General features: G+C 51.7%; 1 protein-coding gene across 41 annotated transcripts in view; it reads right to left on the bottom strand.

Moving 5' to 3' along the window:
• The window catches only part of LRRFIP1 (LRR binding FLII interacting protein 1), a 139,212-nt gene that overhangs the window by 63,934 nt on the left and 62,873 nt on the right, over positions 1-12,405 (bottom strand). For all 41 annotated transcript variants that reach the window (XM_047721506.1, XM_047721508.1, XM_047721509.1 and 38 more), the window contains exon 2: positions 884-970. In XM_047721506.1, the coding sequence (XP_047577462.1) occupies positions 884-970 (87 nt within the window). The remainder of the gene's footprint in view (positions 1-883; positions 971-12,405) is intronic.

Here is a 12,405-nt window from a genome sequence, read left to right as displayed (position 1 = left end):
ATAAACACTGGCTCAGCTTTAAAATTCTGGCTATGCAAAATCAGCCCTGGGAAAAGCAGCTGGCTGCCTCTCTCCAGCTTGGCAAATTCAAATGTTCTGACCAAGAGAAGCCCTGCAGTGGGGCCTGGTGTGGATGCTCCCACAGGGTGCAGCCCACAGAGAACACGGGTCTGCTTCCTTCACCACGTGGACTTCAAGGTCACAGAAAAGTTCACTACTCTAACCACAAGGTCAAGAGTCCTCGAGCTGTCCATACGACCTAGGCTGTAGCTCAAGATTACGAAAATAAGTAGCAGACTACATTAACAGGTGTGTAAGCCCATTCCTGTCCACCTTCCCTTGGCGTGTGGGGGGTGGGGCGGCAGTTTCTTCCCAGCTATCCCACCCACGGTATATATTCTGTTTTCTGTACCACATATGGGCTTCAGGCATCATGAAACTTACTAAAACAGGTAAAAGCCTCAAGGGGAAATATTTTTAAACAAAATAGTTTGGTTAGTTTAAAAAAATAATATTCTGTTCTTTCACATTTTAACTCAGAGGCTTGAGATTCTGGCTAGACGGTTTGACCTTGAGGTTCAGAACCAGCAGCTCTTGGCTCCTTTTGGCCAGAAGGCTGGGCTGGATGTAGGCAGGCGAGCGGCTGCGCGGGAAGCTGTCTCAGGACCCAGCAGGTCGAGGTCTGGGACAGGCACGCCTGGCATCCGTGCTATGCGCACTCCCTGGCCTGACCTTGAACAAAAGTGACAGGCACGGCGCATTCCAATCATGAGACTGTCAAGCAGACAGGTGCGTCAACAGCAACAGGTGTCTCTGCACCTGCACGCTCTACCCAAAACGAAAACACCTGTGAAAGGAACCCGCACAGAACCTCGAGCCTTACCTCTTTCTGCTGCCGCTCCAGCTCCTTCATTCGGATCTCCCGAGCCTCGGCACGGGCCGCACGCTTAGCCGCCAGCCTTGCCTCCGCCTGAAACACACGGGGGATTTTATTAGCAGACGGATCAGTGGCTCCTTTCGTGTGAACGATGAGGCCATTAGTAAGAGACTTTGTTCGGAGTTTAATAAATACACCGTAACACATCACAGACTCATACGAGTTAAAGGTCAGCAGGAATGACGGTAGCAGTAGTTACCGCAATAAGGATCACTACCGGGCGCCTGGGTGGCTCAGTGGGTTAAGCCGCTGCCTTCGGCTCAGGTCATGATCTCGGGGTCCTGGGATCGAGTCCCGCATCGGGCTCTCTGCTCAGCAGGGAGCCTGCTTCCCTCTCTCTCTCTCTGCCTGCCTCTCCATCTACTTGTGATCTCTCTCTGTCAAATAAATAAATAAAATCTTTAAAAAAAAAATTAAGGATCACTACCATTTACGGAGCCCTTACTAAATGCCAAGTAGGCATGGTTGCTGTTGTTGTTTATAAAAGACTTTATTTACTTATTTGAGAGAGAGAGAGAATGAGCAGGAGAAAGGGGCAGAGGGAGAAGGAGAAGCCAATTCCCAACTGATCAGGGAGCCCAACATGTGGCAATCCCATGACCCTGAGAGCATGACCCTAGCTGAAGGCAGACGCTCAACCAACTGAGCTCCCCAGGCTCCCCTAAGTGGGCACAGCTCTAAGGACTTTATAAATATTGTGCCACATACCCCTTACAACAACCCTCTTAGGTAGATATTATTACCATCCCCCAGTTTATAGAGGAGGGAACTATGGCACAGAGAGGGCACGTAACTTGACCAAGTTCACACAGCCTCCAAGTGGCAGGGCTGGGCAGCGTGCCTTCCTCTGGAGCTACGACAGACTACTGCGTAGAGCAAAGCATCAGAGCTGGGCAGGACCATTCCTTTTACAAAGCAGGAAGTAGACGCATAGAGAGGCTGTTGGACCTGTCCCAGGGCACAGGGCTGGGACTCTGACGCTACATTCCAGAACTCCGGTCTAGTCTCCTCTCAGGACACCCTGCTGCCCTCTGCTCCCCCTCCAACATCCACAGCGCCAGGAAGCTCATCTTTCCTCAAGACAAGACCAGAGCAGGATGGTCGGTGGGTCCTAGCTGTTGGAAGCATTACATGAAAACAAAACAAAACAAACTGTTTCCATGTAACTATTTATCAACTTGGATAGCTATTTAGCCAAACTGTACTGAAGACCATTAAAACACTAGACCAGGGCTGACTTGTCCCCTTGAACCTGACACTCAAACACTGCTTCCCACTCCACAGATCTGTCCATTCACTGTTTCAGCCGGTACAGCAAACGGCTCCGTGAGGACGTGGTGCACATGCACCAGGATTTGGGTTTTCTGGTGTCAAACAAATTCCACCTTCTTTACACTTAGTTTCTTTGGGGGAATGAATACACTTGTAATTCTTCCACTGACAATTCTGTTGATAGTGTTAAAGCAGGGCCGGGAGAGGCAGCCAGAGTTTCTCTGGTGTGGCCAGTGGGCCAGCAAACAGGAGGTGACCCAGGTGTCATCATTCAGCCTGTCCCACAGGACCAGGCTCCCATCAGTGTCGAGGATGCCCGGGTCCCCCATGCCACACTGATAACTGACTCACAAATTTATCTTGTCTGAATTCGAATCTGGGTTGAAAACTGACCATAGCTCATCTGTCAGAGACTGGCTGGTGTGTGGCCTTATAAGGAATTTCTTCTGTAACTTGGTTCATTCGTGTGGTTCCTCTATCAACCCAAGCCCAGGTCCCTCAAGTCGGGGGGGAGGGGGTCAAATTTCACAACTGCCTCAGAACATTGATGCCTTGGCACCATTTTCAATTTTCTAAACCATGTTACACCGTGTGAGGGGCCACTCGGGACCTACAAAGATCCAGCAGAGCTCAGGGGAGGGGAGGGGAAGGCTTGTGTGACTGACACCTGGCCACGCTGAAATGCTATGGCCGCTTGGCAGGGCCAGCAAGAGGACTAGGTTCACTCTGAGTGCAGCCTGCCTCCCTGCCTTGATGCAGGGAGGCCCGGCCCCCTGCCTGCTGGCTCCGGGTCTGTGTCTGTGCTGGTACAGCCCAGGCCACCAGAGCCACCAGCTTGGGACCAGGACTGGGGGGCAGGAGAAGTGGTTAGGAAGAGAGAAGGGAGGGCATGCAGGAGGGTGAAGGGGAGGGACGGAGCGGGAATGTGAGAGACAGGAAAAGGGACAAAAGAAGGGAGGGCTGCCGGGGGGACACAGGCAAAGAGGAGGGTGGCAGTCTGATTCTCGGGGGTCCCCAAGATTCCTGCCCTGCTGCACTTGCTCCACAAAATCCTCTCCCCTTGAGCGTGGGCAGCACCGTGAGTGGGAGTGATGCTGCTCCTGTGACTAGGTGATGTCTCAGGGCCAAAGAAACACAAAAATAATTAAGGTCTCTCGTCAGCTGACTTAATCAAAAGATAGATGATCCTAGGTCCCTCACCTAATCAGGTGAGCCCTTTAAAGAGGATCTGGATTTAAACTGGTCCAAACACCTCTGCATGACCAAGTTCGTGAGCACACGACTGTGACCAGCATCACAAGCCTGGTCCTGGCCCGAGAGGCCTGAATGAAAGACTAGAGAGTCTGACGACACAATTTAGCCTGAAACACTGATGTTACCAAGAACATGAAAGAGCCCAACCCAGAGCCTAAGAGATCATGATCCCCCAAACGATCCCTGTGAAGTCACCAGAAAGAAATATGGTATGATCAAGTCATGAAGTGAACAAAAAATACAAAACAGCTCTGGTCCACCACGGTGATAAGCAAACAGGAATTCATTCCCCACAGCGTTTCCTGCGATGCCTGCACTGCCCTCCCATTGCCTCAGGCCAGGCAAGGGTTCTTGGGTTCCCCCCATGCCTTGGGCCAGTGCTTCTGTGTGCAGGACAAACCCATCACCACCTGCCACCTTTGTGAACTATAAACTCACTCTTGAGGTCACAGCTATGTTACAGTTTGCAGGAGAGTTTCCAATGCTTACTTTCACTTCTGCACTTAGCTGGTGGAGAGGGACAGCAGTTACTGGTGACGGCCAGCCCAGGCCCACCCAACCTTGTAGCACCTTCAGACACAGTCAGGGAAGGACTTGTAGATGGCGGTGTGGGTCCCTGATCTCTGGAGGAGACAGCCAGGGCTGGGGAGTTGGAATGTGGGACAAGGTGGAGAAGCCAGAGAGCTTGGGTCATGGGCCCTAGCTCTCAGCCCCTGTATCTTCTAGAACCTTATCTTGAAGGAATGTGAAACCACTGGAGGGTTTTACAAAGGGACATGGAGGGGCTGACCTCTGTTTGAGAACTAGCACTCTGGCTGCAACGTGGGGAACGGGAAGGGGCTGAGGGAGGCAGTAGGGAGTCTAGGAGGCGGGCAGAGGTTGCTTTGAGCCAGCAACCCTGTGAACCTGAACAGGTGGGATGAAGCAAAGCAGGGTGGCCAGAGGGCATTGGCGGGGTGCCAGGAGCCTAGGGTCCCAAGCCCGTGTGTGCCAGCAGCCAGAGAACCCTGGTGAAGAAACCCCACATGCCATACCCGATGCTTGTGATGCACAGGGTGCTTCCCCAAACCTGGACGGGACATCCTGCCTGCTGACCCCAGCTCGCCCCCCAGGGCCTGTGTGGGGCTCAGAGTCAGGGAGTGCCATTACCTCAATCCCCCTAAACTCCCCAACTCAAGGAAGAGGGTGATGGTCCATCGAAACTGGAAGGACGGAAAGGGGTGGGTTTGTGGGATGTAAGACAGAAAGTCCAAAAGGCACAGGGATTCAGAAAAGCAAGCTTGGAAAACAAGACTGCACCCTGCCCAGCAAGCAGTCCGCTGCCTCGTTGTTCAGCTCCCGTGTTGCTCCTGGGATGCTCCTTGATTGACCTGTAACCAAGCTCGTTCTGTAACCTCAGGGCACCTCCCGGGGCGGCAGCAGGGCAAGCTGGCTTGGCCCTTCCTCCTGGTCCTGGGCTGCCCCCTTCCCTTCCTACAAGAGCTGACAGGAGACGGGCGTCAAGCCCTCAGCATCTGCCTTCAAGGGCTCCAGGAAAGGCAGAGCTCTGGGCCGTAAGCCTCCTCCTGCTCCCCACCACGTCTTTGTTGAGATACATACTAAAAAATATTTAAGATGAAATAGTATATGATTGCCATCAGATTTGCCTTCTAATCAGTAGGGTGGAGGGGGAAGGGAGGGTCTGAAGGGATATAAGCTGACAGCGACTGGGCTGGCTGGTGGGCCTTCTATCACAGTGTGCACCCCCCCAGAGCATCAGCACACCTGGGGAAGAGTTAGAGATGCAGAATCGCCTCCCCCAACCAGGCCCTCCCAGTCAGAGCCTCTGGGATGGAGTCCAGCCTGCTGGGTTTCACCATGCCCCCAATGTGTCTGTGGGGGGGGCGGCGGGTGCTGACACTCGCTCAAGTGTGGGGAACTCTGTCTTCTGTTAACCCATCTGTGTTTGGGTATGTTTGACATTTTTCATAATAAATAGGAAATTTTTTAAAGGGAGGGTAAAAGGGGGAGGCAGGCAGAGAGAGAAAGAGAGAGGAAGGAAAGAAAGGACAGAGCCCCCAAACCAAAACCATGCTCAGGGCTGCTAGAAGGTGGCCGGGGGTGTTGCTGGAAACCCCTACAGGGCTGCCGCCTCCCCCAGCCACACTCCCCAGCTCCCCCACAGCTTCCCCCCAGCTGCCCTCGGCTGCTCCCCCAGCCACACCCCAGCAGGCCTCTCCAGGGTCTGGGGAGGAGCAGATCCATCCAGGCTTCTGGCCAGAATGCAGTGTCTTCTCCCCCAACAGGCCAGCCTCACCCTTCCCCCAGGGACCCCCCACCCTGGCCTCGAACCCCGCAAATAGAGCTTCAGAGACATTGGGCTTTAAAGCAAGGGGCCCTCTGATGATGGAGACAGTTGGGAAGAGAAGCCCCCACTCATCACCACCAGAGTCTCCCTAGAAGAATTCTAAAAGGCGGAACCCTTGACTCCACAGAGCCCCCATTACAATTGACCCTAGACAGATAGGACAGCTCTCGGACGCAGGAACGTTGTGTATGCCATGGGAGACACTGTGGACACACACAGCAGCAAGGGCCTGACCCCCGGAGCCTCCTCTCAAACGGCTCATGCACCCCCACTCTCCCAGCAGGGTCTCCGGAGGCCCTGAGGCCCCCAGCCCAGGGTTGGCCGCAGGGGCACACAGGTGGCCGGGGACGGGGGATGTGTCTCCCCCACAAACCCTGTCTCTGCAGTGCAGCTCTAAGGTGTCTATATCCTTCCTGGGGCTCCTACCCATTTAACTACCTTAAGGACCACATGGGCTGACCATCAAAGAACAGGCAGGTGATAAACACCAGCAGGACAGGAGTCCCAGGAGCAGGATCTGCTGCTGTGGGAGGAAGACACGGTCACTTCCTGGAGAGCCTTGTGTGGCCTTGGGGCACCTGGCTCGGGGTCCGCATCCTCAGCTCTCCAGGGATTCCATGCTCTCCATGCTCTCCAGGGATTCCGGCAGGGTGTGGAACCCTATACCCCGAGCCTGCACATCCTTTGATCCGAGAAGATGTTCTTATTCTGCTCTGTGACTCTGCAGTTGCTCCCAGTGGTTCCAGAACTCTACCTGGAAGCCAGAAGGGGAGTATGAGCCCTGACTTGGGGGCGATTCTTGACAAACAGGACTGAGAGGCGCTCTTGTCACTTCCTACAGTGAGGTCTGGGGCTGGAAGGGCATCAGGGGGAGGGCTCTGGAAGTCAGCGGCCACCTGCCACAACAGGACACAGAGCCCAAAGTAGGCTCACGCACACTGCTGGAGTGCCGACCTCGGTGGGCCGTGCCCTGTGACCAGGCGTGCTGCCATTTGAGTACAGGTGTTTCAGAGGAGGCTGTCCCCACACATTAAGACCACTGCTGGGGGCCACGGAAAGAGGGCTGAGCCATGGCCACACCTCAGGGGCCCCAGGGGCCATCACCTCTGTTCCATTTGCTCAGATGTAACATGGAAATGAGCCACACGGGCTGTTCAGAAACACAAGCGATCTGGCGGCTGTAGAGCATTCTAGAATTAGGAGGAAAGTTTTACTATTGATTGTACACATTTCTTTCAGCCTTTAGGTTTTAGAATCAAGCAGAACTGAAAAACCAGACTATTTTCTCAGGCCGCATCGTCTAACCAGAGCTCATAAGCTCTCAGGGAAAGGTTCGCTCACGGGAAGGTAGGAGGAATCTCACGCAGCTGAAGCCTGAAGCGGTGACAAAGAAGCAATTTTGTTTGGAAACGAGCAGAGCCTTCTGCCCCATGAGATCTGGCCCCAGGCTGACAAAGGCTCAGGGATCCCGCTGGGGCAGGCTGGAACCCTCTGATTCGCTGGAGGCCATGGACACAGGCCCACAGGAAAGCCCCTTACGATGCACTGCCCAGCTCTCGTCTGGATTGGACAGCTGTGCAGGGTAACCACAAGGCTGACACAGAGTCCCTGCCCAGAGGGGCCTTCGCCACAGGAAGTGGCGATAGCCAGCTTGTATTCTGGGTACGTCCCCAATCCCTTGTGTGCGGCAGCTTCTCAAGACGGGCTGCTGGTCCAAGCAGCCGAGTGCAACGGGGGACACCAACGGGAAGGGGAGCGCGTGAGCCAGCAGCTCACCAACAGTGGCTCATGCCGTCTCCATACCCAGCACCCACCACCCCTTGGTCCTCAGCTGCCGTGTGCACTTCACGCTCCTCTTTCCAAAACCCTGGCTTACACGATTACTGTAGGTCCCTCCAGTGGCTTTATGGCCACGCCTGTGAGTACAATCACCACAAGGGGAAGGCACTTTGGGATTGCAGGTGCTGGTGGGGACAGGAACAACACTTCAGAGGGCATTTTGGGAATCTGGGGGGCACTGAAGGCATCATGGTGACTGGAGGCAGGACACAGCAGGCCAACCATCCTGCCTTCAGACAGGCCTGCACAGTGAAGAACCTTCCCACTGACTACTCAGATGGAGAGAAGAAACCACCTTATAATTTTCTGATCTACAAACCGATTCCAACATACGCATAAAATCTAAAATACAATTAGCGCCCTTGTAAGATACACTAGCTGTTTCAGGAATGCGATCAGCATTGAGAGAAGACGACTTGGCTGTGTTCAGAACTTCCTCAAGAGTCAGGGACCACTTGGGAATGTCAAGGCACCCACAGCCCCAGGCTGCGTGGCGTGTGGGTCTCAGCACCACAGGCCTGCATTGGTCTGTGTTCGCAGCTACGGCTCGGGGCATCGTTGGCTCACCGGAGACGGCTCCCTTGGCGTCTGTGCACTGGGGCTAGAGCCTTTCTCTATCGAAACCCATATTCTCCTAGGGCGATCTACCTTTGTTTTATCTCTTTTCAGTGCAACAGCTGAAACACTGTATTGACTTGACATCACGTGTCCCAGCAGATTCTACCACACATGAATTTCATTTCAGGTTAGCAATGAGAATGTTAAAAACTTGTTACAAAAAGGGGGCCTGGGTCTGACAGGGTTGAGAACCACAGCTTTGAAAGTGCAGAATGGGACAGGGGAGCTGAGCCTCTCTACAGCTCGGCCGCTCAGTCCAAACAGCCCGGCCACAGGTCAAGGGCACAGGGCTGGGAGCCGCTGCGTGAGCCACAGACTAAACATGACACGCTTTGTCCATTTTACTTGAAGGTTTGGAAAACAGAAAGTTAAAGACTACAGCATAGGGGCGCCTGGGTGGCTCAGTCAGCTGAGTGTCCAACTCTTGATTTCAGTTCAGGTCATAATCTCTGGGTTATGGGATCGAGCCCCCATGTCAGGCTTTGTGTTGGGGTGGGTGGTGAATTCTGCTTGGAATTCTTTTTTTTTTTTTTTTTAAAGATTTTATTTATTCATTTGACAGAGAGAGATCACAAGTAGGCAGAGAGGCAGGCAGAGAGAGAGGAGGAAGCAGGCTCCCTGCTGAGCAGAAAGCCCGACGTGGGGCTCGAACCCAGGACCTGGGATCATGACCTGAGCCGAAGGCAGCGGCTTAACCCACTGAGCCACCCAGGCGCCCCTCTGCTTGGAATTCTTTCCCTCTGCCCTTCTCCCTGCTCACTCTCATTCTCTCGGTCTCTATCTCTCTCAAATATATATATATATATATATATATATATATATATATATATATATATTTAAACAGACTAAAGTAACTAGTTATCTAAAACACCAAGTTGCCACAAAAGCCAACTCCGGTGAATTCCGGAATAGAATGTAAAATTATCAAGGAATTTTATAATAAAACACCAGCCTTCAGAGAGACCTCTACCTTGCAAGACTGGGCCATGGGCCTCCAGGAGCCCAGACCAGGGCACCTGGTGGAAAAGCCCAGAGCATCGGGCACCCCCTCTCTGCAGGCTGGGCCACAGCGCTCCAGGTCTCTGCAGACGGAGACCATCCAGGGAGGGGCCTCAACACCCACTCGGGTTCTGGGTCTACCCTTCACCGCTTACGTGGGCTCTGACAAACTATACCACCTTCTTTGTTATTGGTGGTGGTGTTAATCATGCAATATTTATTTATCTATATCTGATTTCATTATCTTATCTCCAGAAATTAACATACTGTGTTATGTTAGTTTCAGGTGTACAATACAGTGACTCAATAGCTCCATGCATTACTCAGTTCTCATCACAGTAACTGTGTTCCTTAATCCTCATCACTTATCTCCACACCCCCCAAGGCCACTCCTCTCTGGTGACCATCAGTGTGTTCTCTATAATTAACAGTCTGTCTTTTGGACACTGCATCACTCTTGAACGTTAGCTCTCATCACAGGGAACGGGAGAACCAGGCAAAGCGATCTCTCCGGGAGTTTCCTTTACTTCTAAAATGTTGTATCTCTACACCAGAGGTGAACTGTTTCTACAGTGAGACTGTCAGTTCTCTTTCCCCATTTTGCTACTAGAAATCTCCTGACTTTGCTTTTCTGAATAATGAACTTTAAAAAAAAATTCCCCACATGCCAAAATAACAAACTGGCCCTATTCAGGAAAAATATTATTCATGTTACTTTATAGAAAGCAGTGACTAGTAACATTCACCTTAAACTTCACAAAGTAACATTTACCCAGTGAAACTTTGCAGCACAATCTTTAATTAAGCAACTAGTCCTATACTGATGGGGGCAAATGAACATGTTGCACAGTGTCCTCCACACAGATACATTTCTCCACTTACATCTTTTATATTTTTTTCTGAGCTGAGAGAAGGCCTGCATTTCCTTCAATAGCCTCAATGAGCTGGAATGACAAAGGAAAGCAAGAGAGAGCGACAAATAACCATGTGTGACGGACAGGGGAGAGCATCTTGGCCCCATTTGTGCAGCTGGGCCTCCAGGTGACAGGTGCTCTCTGGTCAATGCATCTGGGCCCCCCTCCTTTCCCCTTAACCTGCTCTACTCACGGTCTTCCCTGCAAACCCCACATTTTTTTAAGGTGTCACAAAAAATGGACATGGTTCCTTCTCAGAAAAGGGCTGGACACTCCAGAGCTTTCCTTTATCGGGCACCACAGGACTATTTACTACATCGCCTCTACTCGAGCGCTACTCCTGGAACAAGCCATGAGAGAAACAGAGGCCATCATTTCATCCTTCCTTCCTCCCTCCCTCTTTCTTTTAAGATTTTATTTATCTGTTTGAGAAAGAGAGAGTGAGAGAGAGCATGTGTGGCGGTGGCGGAGAAGGAGAGAAGGAGGCTCTCCGGAGCAGGGAGCCCGGTGTGGGACTCAATCCTAGGACCCTGGGACCACGACCGACCAGAGCTGAAGGCAGACGCTTAACTGACTGAGCCACCCAGGCGCCCCCAGAGGCCATCATTTCAATTCTCAGTGAGCTTGTCTGTCTGGGCGGGGTGGGGTAGAGCCTCACAGTACCCAGGAAGGAGGCTTCTGTGGGATGCTGACATATGTAGTACTTACAAAGTTGGTGTGGTGTGAAAATAGAAAAAGAGAAATTTCTGTGGCTCTTCCAGTTTTACTCTCTTTTTCCTTATTTAGAAAAATAAAGTCCACTGAAATTTCTTTTGTCTGGGGTGCCTGCATGGCTCAGTTGCTTAAGCATCTCTCTTCCCAGGGTGGGGTCCTGGGATCGAGCCCCTATTGGGCTCCATGCTCAGTGGGGAGTCTGCTTCTCCCTCTGCCTACTGCTTCCCCTGCTTGATGCTCTCACTCGCTCTCTCTCTCAATGAATAAATAAAAAAATCTCTTTTTAAAAAGACTTTATTCATTTGAGAGAGAGAGAGTGAAGACAGATAGAAGAGCACACAATCTGAGGTGGGGGGGGGTGTTGGCTGGTGGCAGAGGGAGAGGGAGAAGCAGACTCCCGCTGAGCAGGGAGCCTGATGTGGGGCTCAATCTGGGACTTTGAGACTATGACCTTTGCTGAAGGCAGATGCTTAACCAAACTGAGTCAAGCATGTACCCCAATAAACAAAAAAAAAAAAATTTTTTTTTAAAAAGAAAGTTCTTTTGTCGAAAAACTACCAGAGAAAGAAAGGAAATGTTTAATAAAATGAAGATGTCTCATTATGCATTCGGGGCAAGGCCATGTGCCCTAAGAGGCTGCCTTAGCAACCAGAAACACTTCACCCTGCGCTGGGATTATGACACCCCAGAGGCTGCAAAGAGAAGCTCACAGCAGCCACACAGCAGCAGCCGCTGGCCAGACCCTCGGTGAAGGACTGTATACAGTGGCGACCGTTATCAGCACCAGCTCTGAGTTAGCAGGCCTGTGTCTGAGCCGGCTCTACCACCTGCTAGCTGGGTGCACTCGGGAAAGTCCTCTGATGTTCTGAGCCTCAGTTTCCCCTTTATCTGTACATGGAGATAACCAAACAAGGTTCTGGCAAGGGCTAGGAAAGCCGTCTACAGAAACCACTTAACAGGGCTGACCCTGCAGGGGTCTGGGGATGCTGCCTGTTGTTAATGCTTAACTCATGTCCTCTACCCTCTGTAGCCGCTAGGGACCCAGCCCTGTGAATTTAGCTCAGATGGAGTTTAAAGGCGCAGGGAGAAGACAAGCAAGCTGAAGCATCCACCAGGAGAACAGGCCTGGGGGGGAATTTCAGAGCAGGGAGAGGAGGTCCCAGCCCACACCAAAAGGCCACTCTATTTCTCTCCCCCTTGGAAGATGACACACCCACTTGCCACAAAATAAAAGATGTGAGGATCAGAAATGAGGTTGCTTTGAGAAGGCTGATTACACAAACATACAAATGAAACATTTTTGTTACAACTAAAAGTCCTCATTAAATTAAGATAAATTACTTTCCTACTACAAAGTAGTTAGGCTTTTCCACTCAAGGCAAAACCACTTACAAGACTTTAAAATTGTCAGGTTACCGTATTAAAGAGAAAACCACTTGAGCTCTGGCCCTCGCCCTAATGAATGGATGAGTCTCAGAATACACATTTGTGTTGTTGCTGGTTTTGTTGTT

The sequence above is a fragment of the Lutra lutra genome, chromosome 3, assembly GCF_902655055.1.
Source record: "Lutra lutra chromosome 3, mLutLut1.2, whole genome shotgun sequence".
Classification (NCBI taxonomy): Eukaryota; Metazoa; Chordata; class Mammalia; order Carnivora; family Mustelidae; genus Lutra; species Lutra lutra.
The sequence above is the reverse complement of the archived record's forward strand: the minus strand, read 5'-3'. Positions and strand labels throughout refer to the sequence as shown.